The sequence below is a fragment of the Copadichromis virginalis genome, linkage group LG18 (genome assembly GCF_057382275.1).
Source record: "Copadichromis virginalis isolate Kocher_CV1m ecotype Utaka linkage group LG18, C_Virginalis_male_GT1.1, whole genome shotgun sequence".
NCBI classification, from domain to species: Eukaryota; Metazoa; Chordata; class Actinopteri; order Cichliformes; family Cichlidae; genus Copadichromis; species Copadichromis virginalis.
In genome coordinates this window covers 25,915,187-25,931,771 of record NC_140635.1, presented here as the reverse complement: position 1 = coordinate 25,931,771, position 16,585 = coordinate 25,915,187, and the positions used below count along the sequence as shown (strand labels likewise).

General features: G+C 39.7%; 2 protein-coding genes across 2 annotated transcripts; both read right to left on the bottom strand.

The window, feature by feature from the left end:
• Positions 1 to 2,497: 2,497 nt before the first annotated feature.
• grk7a (G protein-coupled receptor kinase 7a) lies at positions 2,498 to 7,665 on the bottom strand. The gene is made up of 4 exons (XM_085439353.1): positions 7,016 to 7,665; positions 5,619 to 6,074; positions 3,093 to 3,373; positions 2,498 to 2,938 (listed from the first exon to the last, which is right to left on the bottom strand). The coding sequence occupies exons 1-4, from the start codon at positions 7,610 to 7,612 to the stop codon at positions 2,599 to 2,601; spliced, it is 1,674 nt and encodes a 557-aa protein (XP_085295479.1). The 5' UTR covers positions 7,613 to 7,665; the 3' UTR covers positions 2,498 to 2,598.
• Positions 7,666 to 12,550: 4,885 nt separating this feature from the next.
• fbxo36b (F-box protein 36b) lies at positions 12,551 to 15,530 on the bottom strand. The gene is given in 5 exon segments (XM_085438667.1): positions 12,551 to 12,664; positions 12,667 to 12,790; positions 13,436 to 13,608; positions 14,319 to 14,427; positions 15,389 to 15,530. Coding segments are annotated over 5 exon segments (555 nt in total). The 5' UTR covers positions 15,485 to 15,530; the 3' UTR covers positions 12,551 to 12,611.
• Positions 15,531 to 16,585: the final 1,055 nt, after the last annotated feature.

Sequence of the window (16,585 nt, the reverse complement as noted above, 5' to 3'; positions counted from 1 at the left end):
TTTTCATACATGTATCAATTCATTTTTAGGGCACATCTTGATTTCGCCCATTATGTGACTGAACAAAGGAATGTTTAATTGTATTTTTGGATGCATCATAAAATTACATAATTGTACTTGTTTAAATTCCCAATTCTGCTTCATACCTCTGGGACTGGAAAGAGAGCTAATGAGGGACCGCAGTTGTTTATTGAAGCCTGGGATTGTTTATCTTCAGCCTCTAAGTACTCTCACTGCAGTTGCAGCACATATTTGCTGGCACACGAGGGAGCCAGAAGCAAGAATAGTTTAGGCGTGCGCGTGGCACTAACACAGTGCTGCTTGTTGGATGACGAACTGCAAGGGAGCAGGTCTTGGTGTGGCATTTGAACTTAGCAGGTACATGCTTAAATAAAATCTAAACAATCATTAGTCTGTAAAGATTTGTTCATCTTTATAACCTCAACAGTCTTTTCCTCATTTCTCAAAAACCTAGTCTAGCCTGGTATTTGTGCAAAAGGCCAGACCTGCAACTGAGTCTGAAATGGCTGTAGAGGTCAGAATACATCAGTAGAGGCATTCGGATCACACCTGTCCACTCTAATTTCACAGCGCCTTCATCTGCCCGGCTCCTGCAGCGCCCCTGGGCTGCAGCAGCTCAGTTCTTTCGTTGTCAACAGCAGTTTGAACCCAAGTCCTGCTACATGAGATAATCTGTCGGGGTTTAGCTGCAGCAAGAATCCACCTTAAGTTCTGCTAAGCTCTTACCGTCCTTGAGTTGGGCTGAACAACTGGTACTGGAGACAAAAGAAAGTACACTTCTTCAGCTGTATGGACGAAGGAGGTGGGCAAACGTAAAATAAACCGCTCTGACATGAAGAACTCACACATAAATGAGTGTTTCATGTGTTAGTGTCTTCCATAATCATTTCATATTTTCCCCTTCTAGCCATCACAGCCACCCGATACATTTAAAGGTTGACTTTTAATTTCATTCATATTTCACTAAAAAAGGAGAGACCAAACGTGATGAAGCTGTGAAATGTTTTACAGTTCTGAGATGCTACAGAACTTGAAGGGATTTGAAGCTGATTTGAGCAAAGAAGGCGCAAGGATAACACTGGTTATCGCCTTATCAGCTATGAGCTAAACCTGCCAGTTTGGAGCACAGCCTGAATGTAGTCAGCATCCTAAAGGGATTAATGCGACTGATATTTTTAGGTTTTACTCCAGAGTTCTCCGCAGCACTTTCCCTGTGGTTATATTTAGCCCAGAGAACATGCGCGGCATGACTCGATTTGGGCCGCTCTCTGACGCTGGTGGTGGAAATGTTCAGGCTTCAAGGTGACAACAAATGACAAACACATGAATATTCATGAGTGAAGAAAGACACTTTTTAAAAGACATTTTAATTTATTCAAATGAGTCACGATTCAAGGAAACGTCTGCTGTGCTGTACTTCATCTAGTGTAGCAATTCCTCTCATTTTATATTTACATGCATCGTGTACTTATTAAAATTACCTGTATAAACTGACCTCTGCACAAGATCTGGAAATTTAAAAACTCTCTAGAGTCTCTAGACTCAGCCCAACAACCTCAAACTAAGAAAGGAGCCCCTAGTTAGCGTTTCAGGGCCAGTATAAAGCAACCTGTGCATTCCTGGTTCAGCAATTTATTGCTCAATCTGTCTAAATTTTAATCTTTTATGTGCAGCAATGAGCTGCTTTTTCAGCGCTCATCTCTCCCCCAAAATCCCAGAGCGAGAGTCTCCATTTCTCACTACAAGCAGAGGCTCACAGCACCAACAGCAGAGGGACTCACTGAAGAGGTTTTTGGTATTCTTCACTCTCTTTCATTTAATTCTATATTATAAATTACTTACATACAATATTTTCCTTTCTCTCTGTGCATAGATAGATATATATATATATTTCTTTATATACAATACATACAATTGTAACAGTTGGTCTTATAAAACTAAAACATTCAGTGTAAATGCAATCCTAATTGTCAGATTTAGGATCACAACAGGTGACTAAAAAAACACAATTATGTCCTCCACATGGTGTTAGATAAAAAGCACTTTCGTCGTAGAAACAGCGTGATCTGATGACAGCAAGGAAAGTGCTCTGAAATTCTACAGTTCGCTACCAATGAACCTCCTCCAATTCTGTTGAATGTCTACATGTGTGGTTGTTCCTGTTTGCTTGTAACACAACACTGCTTCAGCTGGTAAAACCACACTCACTGAACCTCTTAGACAGGAACTTTATAAGGTAGTTCTGGCACAAACATATTGCGTTAACTTGCTCCTCTTACTCCTCTAATGTGTGTCATTAATGAAAACTTTAGTAACACTTTCTCCTAGCAGTCATTTATGGTCAAAGTCGTTGCAAAGCTACAACATTAGAAAAGAAAAAGAAGCTGTGAACCTGAGCGACAGTGCTCGAAACACATTGTCAAATCCTTCATACTTTACTGCTTCCCTATGCCATGGACATCCTTACAAGAGACACACTCGTGTTCGCCTCTCGTAAAACCTTTTTTCTTTTTTACACGAGTTTAGAAAACAAAATACTGAATGTTAACACGGTTGTTTCGTATCAAATGTGGCTGCTCACAGCAATGTACACGTGCCAGACTTCTTGTCATCATCGAGACCTCCTCCACCTTCTTTCCTGTTGGGATCATTGAGTTCATCAAATAGTCCAGTGTCGATCATCTCCTGCTGCCATGGGATGGGTACAGCGCCTGTGCTAAACTCCTTGAAGAATTTCTCGTCATTGGCGTCTAACTCGATGCCCTTGATCTCAGAGAACTCGGCGATGTCATCAGTGTCCTTGGCATAGACAACGTTGGGCTTGGGGACCCATGGAGGGTCAACCAGCCCTGCCTCCAGGCGGGGAAAGTTGATGGTCTTGAACCACTCGTGTTTCCTGGGATCCTCCATGTTGTTCCTAATGAAAAGACAAAAAATACACTTCTCCATCAGAGTTTGTGAATTGCAATGTCCGATCCATGTGGCAACTCAAGGGCAGCGTTTAGACATCCATTATACTAGCATTAAGTTCACAAATGGCAATAAACTTCTTGGATAAAAGAGCCACTTACCTCATGCCCAGACGCTCATCCATTTTCTTCTTGAGGAACAGCTGGATGATGTCCTTGGTTACTGCATCAAAGCACTTGTGCTCCCACTTTGGCTCCTCATTTTGGATGCGCCTCTGCACCTCTTCCTTCTCAACCTTCTCCTTTTTGCTCTCAGGGCCTTTAAAAGGTGTGTAGCCAGCCACCATCTCATAGATACTGCAGCCCAGGGCCCACCAGTCCACTGATGTCCTGTATGGGGTTTTGGTCAGGAGCTCAGGGGCCATGTAGGCTCCAGTACCAGCCTGGATAAAGGACGAATATGAGATTCAAATACAAAAAACACTTCATTAGATATTCTGACCTAATGGAAGGTGCTTCATATTTATTACGAAACTTGAAACTTGTAAGACCATTTAAGGAGGAAGCACTTAACACCAAGCAAAAAGTAGGTATAGTATTATACAGCATGTGGCCATACCCCTCAACAGAAGAAGAGAGCTAAAAATCTTTATAAAGTCTTCACATCTTGTCTCTAACTTTCACCTGTCACTCTATTCCCTACTTTCTTCCTGCCCTTCTGCTCCCATGTCATCCTTGCTTTCCCTATATGACCCCACATGTAGCCTCGGACCAGGAGCTTAATCCTATTGCTAAGCCTACTACCTGTCAAGAGTTGTGTATGTCTACGCACTGACAGAGCTGTCCGGCCTCTTATATAAGGGACAGCCATTTTTGGATACTATAGCTACCAGCAGAAATAATACCAGACAGCACATAGCCATGAATTACTAATGGACATATACAGTAAACTGATATAAAACTTAAAAAGCTACTGCAAGCAAACAGTAGGAACTACAGGATTCACTGTCCTGCTATAGTGACACCAAAAATGCATTTACTATGTACTGAAAGTATTCTGTGTGGAGCTAGGATGTCCTCCACGTATACCCAGGTGCTCCACCTACAGTCCAAAGATAGAAAAACTAGGTGAATGGAAACTAAAGTATTGCCTGTTACATGTCGGCCCTGTGACTGACTGGCACGCTATATACTGTTTAAACATTACTTAGGTATTTTATATTACAAGACACCAAGCATGCAAAACTAGTAAAATGCATTCATTTTCCAATTTGTTCCCTGTGCAACTTAAAAAAAAACAAAACATGTATGACCACTCATGTCATAAATTGAAATCAAAGTTCATCTGGTTTTAGTGTGTTTTTAGTGTTTTTAAAGAACCATTCCAGACGTGTTTGCAAACTAGCACATCTAAACATATTCAGCGTACATTTTACCTGGATCTGTCAATCTAATCTGGGACAGACTTGTGTAATTCCACTAAGAGGATTAGGGGTCCAAAGCCAGCCTTGCCTGTAAAGGTTAGCCTAGTCACTTTGGCTGGCTGAGGAGCATCAGAGTACATGATAATGAGCTTACTGGACTTTCATATAGCCAAGAGCTTACTCTTTGCTGCAGCAAGTAAGTCCTAAAGAAACCCTGGTCCTTAGATGTGTACAGTGGGGTATAATTTAGTGTTAGCATTACCTACCGTTTGTCAAAAACATGTTTTTGTCAGGAAATCATAATTATTATTATCATTTTAATTAATTATGCAACTACTGGTGTGGCATCGTGAACTCAGTGAGAACATTGTATCTCTATTTCCTTTTCTTGGGAGTAAAGCAAGAGACTGATATGCTATGTATGTGCTGTTGAAAGACAGTGCAGCACAGCTAAGGTGTCAGAAATAACTAAATCCCTGTGACCAGATTCTTCAGGGAGACCTTCTTACACTTAGCAAGCAGTACTTTTAAAAGCACTGCACCTGCAAGATCTCTAACATAACCACAGCACAAAATGGTGGCCTATAAATAGCCCAGCTATAATCTGACCGCTAAAGGATCAAATGACTTATATAATCGATTCAGAGACTCTCATCGCACAGATCCTTAAGGAATCCAGTAATCCCTGTCCGGATTTAAAGTAAATGCCAAACCAGGACTGACATCTGCCCAGTATCTTACCTCCACCTGTCTTCGGATAATTTAAAAAGACGTAGTGGAAATCAAAGCTTGTGTATGTATATGTGTGGTTTATGATGAGTTGACAAAAATATGTCTATAAGAGCGTGAGTCAGCACAGGATATTTTGCGAGCAGCAAAATATGCCTTATGCTAACAGCCCATTTATGGTAGATATTTTCTACCGTACTTTGACTGCCCACTCATTCACAAGGAGTCACCACAGTGGGTAGTTCCACATGTTTGAGTTTTTACACCGGATGCTGCTCCTGATGCAATCCTCCTGGAATTAAACCAGGGGTCTTTTGCTTGTTAGGGAAATGTGTAAACCACTACACTGTGGAGCTACTATGAAATCCTATAATCAGTCCTGGCATCATATAGCTGTGGCTCTAAAGCTAACAGATTTCTAAGAGCTTAAGAGTGAAACTCAGTGTACTTGTTGTTCTGCATCTTGTTAAAAGTGGAAAAGAAAAACCTGCCATCTAAATTTATAACATCACTGTCGTGTGGGACATCTACTCACCATCTGGGTGACAGTCTTCTCTGGAATGAGTTCTATGGCCAGACCCAAATCTGAAAGTCGGCACTGGCCTTGGCTATCAAGCAACACGTTCTCTGGTTTCATGTCACGATATATTATATTCATGTCGTGCAGGTGTAGAATGCCAGTGGTGATCTGCGCTGTGTAGTGGATGATGCGTTTCATCTCAATGCCCTTGTCCACACCCTTGCCATCGTAGCCTATGTTGTAAATGTGGTACTTGAGGTCTCCTCCATTCATCAGGGTCATGACAAGGCACAGGTGGGTGCTGTTGGCATAAGCATACGCCAAGTTGACCAGGAACAGGCTGTTAACCTTCTCTAAGATTTTCTTCTCCAACAGGGCCATCTTCTCACCTCCCTTCTTCTTCAGACGCTTTTTACACAACTTCTTGCAGGCATACATCTGGCCCGTGTTCTTGACCTGAACAGCACATACCTGGAGGAAAACACGTTACTTGTTAGGAATGTTAGCTTCCAGATGTTAATCAAATCATTTTAATTTATTTTACTACAAAAAAAAAAGCCTGGTCTCTTGGTAGCTTACTGACTGATCGGATAGCTCCCACTCTCTACTTTAGTATTAACAAAATGTACACAAGAAAATAGATGTGACTTATCCTTTAAAACTTAAATGTTCCTATTTCAGAATTTCACACTAAATATGATCATAAATAATTTTTAATCCAGAGAGTGGTGCAGGACTTAATGTTTAAGATGATAATCTAGCTTGACCCTTGCCAGTGATGCCTTGACAAATCTGACACCTCTCTTGCAGTCAAGGCCCACTATCTGAAAAGTCACTTCACTTATCATTGTTTATAATTCAAAGGTGATTTCTACTTTACTAGCTAAATGAAAAGACTGAACTCATTGCTTAACTCTCAACCACTGTGTATGCTGATTTAGCACAAAGCAATAACAGTCACAGCAAATCTTCACCAGGTTATCGCCAATTTCATACTGCTCTCCACTAATCCACTAATATAATTACTGCTCAGTTAATATGCTTACACAGCAGTTTTTTTTCTTTAAAAATATAATATTTTAAATTAAAGTGCACTTTCAGTTACTGGGTTGAAAGCTTTCATATGTTCTTTAATCCTCAGGTGTTTTGAAAAGACACAATCCCTAAACCAATTAAACAAAGTAATACCTTGTGAAACGCAAGACAAAATTTAAGCTGTAATGCCTGTGTGGTATATGACTTCATGGTCAGTCTCAGACATGTTAAAACTTAAAGATGTGATTTACTTATATGTGTAATTATGTGTAGAGCACACCTCTACAGCTTAGTTTAGCTTTATCCATACTCTATGGTCATAATGGGATGACTCTTGCAACTCAAATAAATTAATTGAGATGTATTTGCATGCTTACCTCTCCAAAGCCTCCTTTTCCTAGAGTTCTGAACTCATAGAAGTATTTGTCATTGACGGGCTGTTTCTCGTACTCCTTCCACTGGAGGAATTTGTCAAAGAACGGGCTGGCCTGATAACCTGTGAAGGGTTTTCCTTTCAGAAATTCTCTTACACCGTCCTGGACCTTGCCTTTCATCACCTCCTCGAAATTGGCATTGGTGACAGATTTGCATTTGTCAGCAGCCTCTCCAGTAAGAAATGTCAGAAAGCTCTTGGAGTCAGCCTTACAATACTTGGTCATGATGTTTTGGCGTACCTTGTCTTTTGTTGCTCCTTCAGCCAGATCCCAGTCATACAACTCATCCAAGAACTCTGCGGCAAGCTTAAACTCATTGTTACTTGAAAGGAACTCGCGGAAAAACTTTTTGCCAATAGGCTGCCTTTCACAAAGCAATGTAAAGTCCTTTTCAATGGTAGCTCGTACTGACGTGCACGCCTCAGGTTTGGGGAGAGACAAGCTGCGACGCCGCTTTTTCATCTCCTTGTCATCGCCACCCTGAGCTTTTAGGTAGGCCGTGTTGGCCACCAGGTTATCCAGTCCCCCCATGTCACACATCTTGACAGCTGTATGTTGTCTGTCCCCTCTGAGAAACTGGGTTCTTCAGTGGGTGCCGATGGATACCCTGACACTTTCAGAATGTGTGTCTGTGTGATGGCGCAATTTGCTCAAAAGCCACCGTGCAAATGAGCTTCCTTACCCAGTCTACCTGCAAACCTAAGACACACTGACACACCCAGTAATTACTCATTTAGAATTAAATACCAGGGAGGGATTTTGGCTTAAGGATCTTTGTGTGGTCTATTCAAGGATGCTGAGCACGGAAAGGGAATCGTAAGCGGGCTCTGTGGTAAGAGGCTTTGTAGCCCTATATATTTATTTATGGTGTTCAGTAGTCTTTGAGTAGTTCAGTGAGTTCTGTTGACTATGCATTTAATGTTGAGGTAGTAAAAGATCAGAAATAAGCATAAAGTACTCTGGGAAGAGTGTGTCACGATCAAGCAATGTAGTTCATCAGCATCCTACTTTTTTCTCTTTCCCCTCATCCAGACTCAACAGAGCAGATACATTAGAGAGCTTGCTGCTAATCTGTCTGCTTCTTTTTTTGCCCTCACACTTTCATTCTCATGATTCACCTCATTCATCACTGATCAGCACGTCACAATGACACCTACTGAGGACATTCAAGAGAACGCTTACCACAAGACTCTATTTTCTTAGACAACAGCCAAATGTTTACTTAGTTCATGTTTAGGGTGTTATCATTTATCCACAATACGATTGTATAGCTCACTGATCTGAGGAGCTGTTGAACAGACATGTGGAGCAGACCATCATAAATTAATCTGTTGCATGTGAAGGCTAGAGTTTTGAATCTTGGAAATTATAGCATGTACATTATTTGCTGTATATAATGTAAAATGCAAATTACTTTTTGTATGAGTAAAAGTCAACAGAGAGAAAAACATACATCAGCAGTGGTCCCATCTTTGGAAGTGTACACGTGTCAAAGAAACATACAGGATTGGATTAGTGTGGCTCCAGTAGCTCGGTAGTGATCACGTTATAAAAGCCTGACAAATACGACCTTAATCGTGTGAGCGACTTGGCTACTGCCTAACAGAGAGACAACAAAGGAAAGGCCAAATATGTATATTAGCCAACCACTGATATTTTTCTAATTGCGATAAATTTGCTATATTAGGGTACATTCCAGTGCACACACATAGATATGTATATACAACACAGATGAATATATAATTTATACCATAAAATAATATGCATATGTTATAAATGGTATAATAAATGTATTAATTCAACATTTTAATTTAATTGTTGCAACTTTTTCTTGAAATTAAAGAAAAGTTTTGTATTTTCCTTTTGTTACTGTTGGCAGGAGTCCTACCAGCCAGCTATGATAATGCAGGCTAATTCAGTACAATAAACCTTGGATAATATTAGCTAATCCTTTCTCAAATGGCCTCAAGCTCTCAGTGCCCCACAGAAGATCAAGAGCTTTGCTTAGTGTTTGAAATCTCCAATCTTTAAACTTTTGTTTTTCAAAAAGAGCAAGCAGTGTGGCAGGGCAGGAAATCTCACAGCGAAAACAGTAGTTTCCTTAGCGAAATTTCAATTTGCTGTATTTGCCATCTAAATTTGTATGCAGTTACAATGAGGAAAGACCTTAATTAGACTTAGATCTTGTTCACTGGTAATTCACTAAACTCTAACTAAAAATAATCATATTGGGATCCACCTGCTGAAGACAAGTTCAGCAAGTCAAAAGTCAATCATCTTGTAAATGGATCAGTGTCACTGAAGTACTTTAAGCCTCCTGAGGGGATGAAAAGAGACCAAAGGTTTCATCTTTTACTAGGTCAGAGAAGTCAGAGTAAGGTAAGCTGAAAGATCTACGGCCACTCTGTAGGTTCCCACTTACTTTACAAACGATCTCTCCTGATCCAGCCAACTGTCACGGAGTTCATGAACTCATTTAGACAAACATATGTATGGCACCAGCCATAACCAAGTATGCAAGTGAGATTAAAAATAAAGCAGAAGAACATACATTCTTCTATTTTGTATGTTTTGTATTGTATTGAACATACAATTTTTACTATTTTCATTACTCTACTTTTGAAATTCTCTGGTTTACATAATTAATCTCTGAGCAGCCTGCTCCTTGAACCTTAGGATGATTAGCCTGGCCTCAGGTAGTAAAGGTTAAGATAGGCAGAGCATTCTCATCCTGTCTCCCACATGGTCCATTATGTGGTTTTTACGTGGTCTGACTCAATCCTCTTACCGCCTTTTCAAACCACTCCACAAAAAGAGGAAGTGGATAGATAATATTCCCAGAACAGCAGGTTGGAATACCGTAAAACAAAGATGCTATACAGGGGGAGGGAATTTATTTTCAGAATCAGAATACTTTATTAATCCCTAAAGAAATTATGTGGTTACATGTGGTTTTCTGGGACAGCTTACACATGAAGTATATAGAAAACCCTAAAATATTAAGACTTCATGGTCTATTGTCCTCTCTGTTCCTTCTTAGAAAGCTTCAAGACCAAAAACCAAAAGCTGAGGTGTAGATGCTTTAGATGGAGACTCTATAGGCAGCCTGATGTAGAGGTAATGGCACATGAAAGCCCCTATAAAGAGTGACCACTTCTTATAGAAGAGGGAACGGACTTTGGATGATGGTGGTGAAGTTTGCTTAAGCCTTTTGATTTCACAGAAATTTGAAAACATCAACTGTGATCCAGTCAAAATATATAGATATATATGTGTGTGACTGAAACAAATAACTACCCTATCAAAAATGCAGCATAAACTGCATCATCAGTTGTGAACAAAGACACAGATAGACAGGTGCAAAAATCACAGAGGAGGTGTCTTTCCTATTAAACGTCTGCGCCCACCATCCATATTTAGTGCATTGAATTGGAGTGTCTCTGACACAAGTCTGTGCAGTCACAAAAACAGACAGCCATGCAAACATCTGCAAAGACCCTGGCAGTCACCAGCTAACAAAGAATTTTGCCTACTCAGGCACACTCACTTCATGTGAACCAAAGGTTTGAATTTGCTGGTGAAGAGAGGAAATGAGTTCACCACCAGATTACCATCTGGCAGCGCGTCAGCTCACACGGGTGACTTTGTGATTCTGATTGTTTATCATGATTTTATCAGGAAGACTAAAGAAAGCAAAACAATCAGAGGAGCGCTCATCTGCAAACCGAGGAATTTTAAAACAAAACTGTCTGAATGACATCATGAACTCAAGACTCAATGGGAAGATTACTAAATAAGAGTTCTAACTTTTATGACCTGAAACCTTGATTGTAGCAAAATGAGTTATAGATTCCCTTCTGTAATCACGCATCCATCAGACAGTAGAGTCACTTGGAAAAACCCCATAAGATGATGAACGTGACTTCTAGAAGCTGTAAGTCAGAGTCAAAAGGACTCAGAGACTTGGAAAATCACCAGCAGAGACAAGAGAACAGACACAGTAGTGTCCCTTTAAGAAGACACATTGCAGGTCAGAAGCACAGGTGGTTGATACTTCCTTCTGGCTAATCCCTGCCCACAGTTTCCTGCCCAAAAACAATTCAAGTTTTAGTTACAAATACAGGCATCCATCTGCACAGATGTATTTGGGAAAGTTGCTAAATTATTGCCCTCTTGCTTTTGGTTCATTTGCAACTTGACCCAAAAGCTGCAGAAACAGTCCTGTTTTGTCATGTGACTAATCTAGTCAACCTTACATGACAAGGTAGAGAAGAACAATGCCCAAAATGAACCCAGAATGGACCATTAGCTTTAGCAGCCTGTGTCCCTTTAATTAAAAAAGAAAGAAAAAAAAGGACTAGCATGATTGGACAGATACTTGAGTACCTGACAAGGATTTCATAGCTCCTCCCTTTTACAGTGTTGTAGGCCCCAACCAATAGGAGAGCAACAAGTAAACATCTCCTGGCTAGCTGGATAACACCACGTGACCTCACAGGGGCTGAAGCAACTCTTCCTTGTTAAGAATGTAACACTGACAGGATAAACATTAATATATAATGTGATGTTCACAGTAAAACTGAAGTACAACAGAATCCAGTTGATGTCAGCTGATAAAATCAGGCTCATTTATTTCCTAGATTACTGCTAACCTATGATAATTGCTAACTTAACTGCATTGTCAAAGAAGTGTTTGAATCACCTGCAAAATGGTACAAAATAAGGTGTTAGTTTTTCTCAGTGACAGCATCTACCCCAGTTAAAGTTAAAACTCATATTGCTTTGTTACCAGATATGAATAATTGTGTAATTACCTCATCATTACTTAACACGTCTCTCTGAGCAAAGCTGATCCTTATCCTAACAAAGCAGCAAGTTTATTCTGAGACTCAAAATTAAATGACAGTCAGACAATTGAACTGCATGTTTTAGATTAAATTTATTTCTATTTTCAACCTACAATGTTTTACATTAGCTACACACTTCCACAATGTATTTTACAGCAATTTTGGACTATGCTCAATTGCTAAGTGAGAAAAGTTATGGAACAACAAACTGCAGATGATAAAACAAGCACAAATTAGTTTACATTTTATCAATGAAAGAAAACATCTTTAGATAAACTACACACAACTAATTTTATGGACGCTGAATATGCAGAGACAGCATATTACTTTAACAGTAAACCTAAACCACATGACTAGGGGACATCTGATAAAAGGATTAACTCAGTATCTTGTCTGGATCTGTACTGTAGTCTCCTACTCCACTGCTCAGTACTCTGCTCTGAGTAAGGGTTTCAACCTGATACCTTGTGCCCTCCAAGAACTGGTCAGTCACAGAGTTGCTTGAATCAGAGCCAGACTGTGGTTCAGAACCAGGATCAGGGTCAACATCACAGCGAGAGCTGGAATCCAAGCCACTGCCAGTGCCAGTGCCAGGTTTAAGACTGCAGATGTCAAGGTCAGACTCCTCAGAACAGAATGCCTGATTTGTCTCCAAGCTTTCGCCAGGAGATTCTTCTTCTTTCGTGTCTGAGTCAGGAGTCTGCCCCTTGGTCTTGAGCCTCCTGCGGCTGATCAACTTCTGCAACTGTAACTTGTTGGTGAAGAAAATAGTACGCCACCCCACTTCTACTGCCAGAGATGCCACCTCAGCCGAAACGGTGTTGCAATGCCGATGCACCGCCTGTTCCCAAAACTCCTCTGATCCACACAGCTGAAGACCAGGCATAACAAAATATGTTGTGTGTTGAGCATAAGAGACAGTAAAAACAATAGAGGCAGGGGTGCACATAAGTGGTCCGCAGGTGCGCATTCCCTGTCAAAATAAAAGACGTGCACCAGATAAGAAGTTGCAACGCGCGTTTAATGTTCAGACATTTGTTTAGTACTCTTAAAGATGTCGAAAAAGCAAACTCCTTTAAGCAATTACTTTGGTGTTCCTCCACCTCCAAAGAAATGTCAGAAGGAGTCCGAACCGGAAAAGAAGCGTGTATTCTCGGAAAAGTGGTTGCAGGAGGTGAGCTGGCTTCAAACAAATGATGAACGCGCAGAGATGTGGTGCAGAATGTGGCGTGAAAATCCCACTCTAGCGGACAAAAACAGTGCCTTTTACATGTACACGAACGCGCGTTGCAACTTCTTATCTAGTGCATGTCTTTTATTTTGACAGCGAATGTGCACCTGCGGACCACTTATGTGCACCCCTGAATATAGGAATAAAATGCAACATCAGTTTAAGACCTGATGATTTATTACGGCAGAAGACAAAATGTGCAAGGGTAAACAGATGTCACATTTAATATCCAATGATGCAGTTTATTTTTGGCAGCAAGTTTATTTGCATGTTTATTAAACTCACCTTTCTGAACCTGCGTGATGTTCGTCCCAGCTGACCCACATCCTCAAGCTCCAGATAATTTATTATCCGCAGAAGTAAGGAATCAGACAAGTGCTCCAGATAATCATAATGGCCTCGGCACAAAGCTGTGGTGTACTCTAAGATTCGAAGGCCGAAAACCATGCGGACCTCACCTAGAAAGAAGCCTCTATTTGTCATCCATATACAAGCATTAAGGTTGTTTTCACATACAGTAAATACAGTGTATGATATATATTTGCTTATGTTGGTAAACAGGCTATAGACAACAGGATTTACAAAAGGGTTACATATAAAACAGAGAAATTACCTGTTTTTATAACTACTCTGCGTTCCACATTATAATCAATCCAGTTCTTTTGGGACACTCACACAAATATCTTTTTAGAACTGTTCTGTTATTTGTTATGAGCAATTTCTTCTGCCCTCTTGAAAAAAACAAGACTTTTTTCTTTTTTTTTCTTTTGGCAGACAATCGCTTTTGTGGCACAACACCATCATCCTGGTGTTGCTGACTGACTGAGCCATTGTTAACAAATTTGCTTGGCCTGTGCTGTTCCTGCAATGATAATTCAAACACGCAAAAAATCTCTAGTAACCCTAACTACAAAAACTCCCTGTAGGAAAAGCACCATTACCATCTGTTGTGTTTAAGTTCTAACCTGTCAGTATGGCAACAACTTTTTTTTACACCTGTGTGTGTGTCTTTTTTTTCCCACTGTTAAAAGTCTTTAATGAACATGACCAAGTTCAGTCATAAGATGCATATTTTCCATTGTGTTTACCTTTCTTTACTTAAGGAAAAAGCTAATAGGTTAGCTATATTTATGTGATGTACTTTATGATTTATGTGATCAGGCCTTACTGTGCAGCCAAGTGTCATCCAAGAAGTCCTCATGGGATTGCTTCAGCTCCCCTGGCTTGGAGTACCTGTCTACAATTCTTGGAGATATCTTCCACCATCTCCATATCACCTGGGAATAGCAGGTCAAAGTATGACTTATGATCATGATATTTACAACCACCATTTTTCCATTTTTATAGACATACAACTCTACGGTATTTACATATAATAAGTAAAACAATTTGAGTAAAACAATTCAGAAACACATACTGAACAGTTAGGTGAGGGGCCCATGGGCCAGTTCTGCTGTAAAGAGGGATAATCCTTTTTCTATTGTACTGTATATTATTATGTCCCGAGTAGAAAAGCAAAGCAATGCAGTAAAAACAACACCTATTCAGACATCTGTACATTTTAATGCAGGAGTGTCATGTTTTACATTGTGAGCCACATACAGTGCACTTTGATTTTGATCTTGATCGGCCGGACCAGTGAAACTCCCCTTTCAGTCATTGTAAATAAATTTAACTTCATATTTAATCCCTGGGATACGTTAATACAAGAAGAATACGTGCAATTTCAACAGTACATCTCGGTTAACACAAGATTTTTTCAGAAATTAATTAAATAACAAAAAAAAAAAAAAAAAAAAACGGGAACATTGCTGTTGGACTAGAAGGGCTTTATCAGGAGAAATAGAAAAAGTTGTAAACGTATGCAAATTAAGTTAAAAGTCCAACATGTATGTGTCCCTTCACTTATTCCAAAGCTGTCCAGTGGGCCTAATTTGAGTTTTCGTCTTGGCCGATTCTGGTCTCCGGTCCTTATGTTTGACATCCCTGTTTTACCTTGTAGGTTGTAACTTGCTGTTAATAAGTAGCAAACAGGTGAGGATGCTAAACCGATAGAGTTGCTAATGTTAATTTAAGTTTATTGGCTACAGCTAAGTTAGCTAACCGTCGTTATAACCTTAACTGAACGTTTATTCTTGCCACGAAGTCGCTACATGGGCGCAAACGGCTTCTTAGAAAATAGAAAATTAAGCAAAATTTTAATGAGCATTAGCCCTTATCAAAGCTGACATTACTTACATCTGACTTAGTGACAGAAAAATGATAAAAGCTCTGAATGGGTGCAGGTCCCCGTCCAGAGACTTCAAACAAGGGGTCTGTTAGAAGGGACGCCATGTCAGTTTATATGTTGGCATGGCAACGGAACTTTGCCAAACGGTCTAAGCAACCGAGAGCAAAAAAGCGTTTCGCTTCATGTTAAACAAAATTTAAATGACTTAAAGAAACCTTAGTATAAACTTAGCTGCTTAAACATTTTTGCTCAAAAAAACTAAAACTAAAAACTGGACTTTATTACACTCTACAAACAAGAAATTAGTAAATCATCAAAGGTTTCAGAGACTTATTAAAACAGTCCTACATGTTTTAGTATCAAATAAATAAGACAATTTCTAGTTAAAAATCTTTTTAATTTATTTATACATATATTTATATATGTACACATATACTTACCTAGTCTTGTAAAAACAAGAAACACATTGTCAAATTCATTGTTAGTCATAAGCAGTACAACTGAGACCCTCCAGAGTCGCAGTAATGATCCAGTAATGTAGTAGTCCCTGATTTAATGTTCTTTTCTTTTGCCTCATTCCAAAGCAAACTTGGTCACTTATATCCTTATTAATCTCCTTATTCTGTCCTTCTCTCCAAAAGCTTTTCAAAAAACAAGGCAAAGAAGAGGACAGATACTGAGGGAGTGTGCTGAATAGCTCACAGGGTTGTTTTTTTTTACTTTATATATTGTATATGTTTGCCTAGGCAGGCTCTGGTAAACCTGTCAATAGGACAAGTCATCTATGTTCATGTGAACAACTCTGTTTTGTTTTTTGAGGTAACCATTCTGGATCACACCCACACGCCAAAGCTTTCATTAACAGTCTTTCTTTTTCTCTTTACAATATTCCTAAAATATAATATCTGAAGCATCTCCTCTGACATATTCCACCTGCGGTAGTGAGGTTGCGAGAGTATACTAAATATTTTATCAATTAGGTAAAGTAACAGAAACAAGAAGTACTTAATTAAAGGCCTTTTGTGCTCTAGCAGACATGCCTGTCTTTTTATCCTTTCAGCTGTAAACATCTTGAGTTGTCTGCCGGCCCAATTAACTAAAGACTTGCACTTAGTTTCAAACTAAAATTTAGGCCATACTTTTGACTAATAGTGTAGGATCACTGCTGTGCCCCATTAACCTGTGTGAGATGTTACTTTAAATTA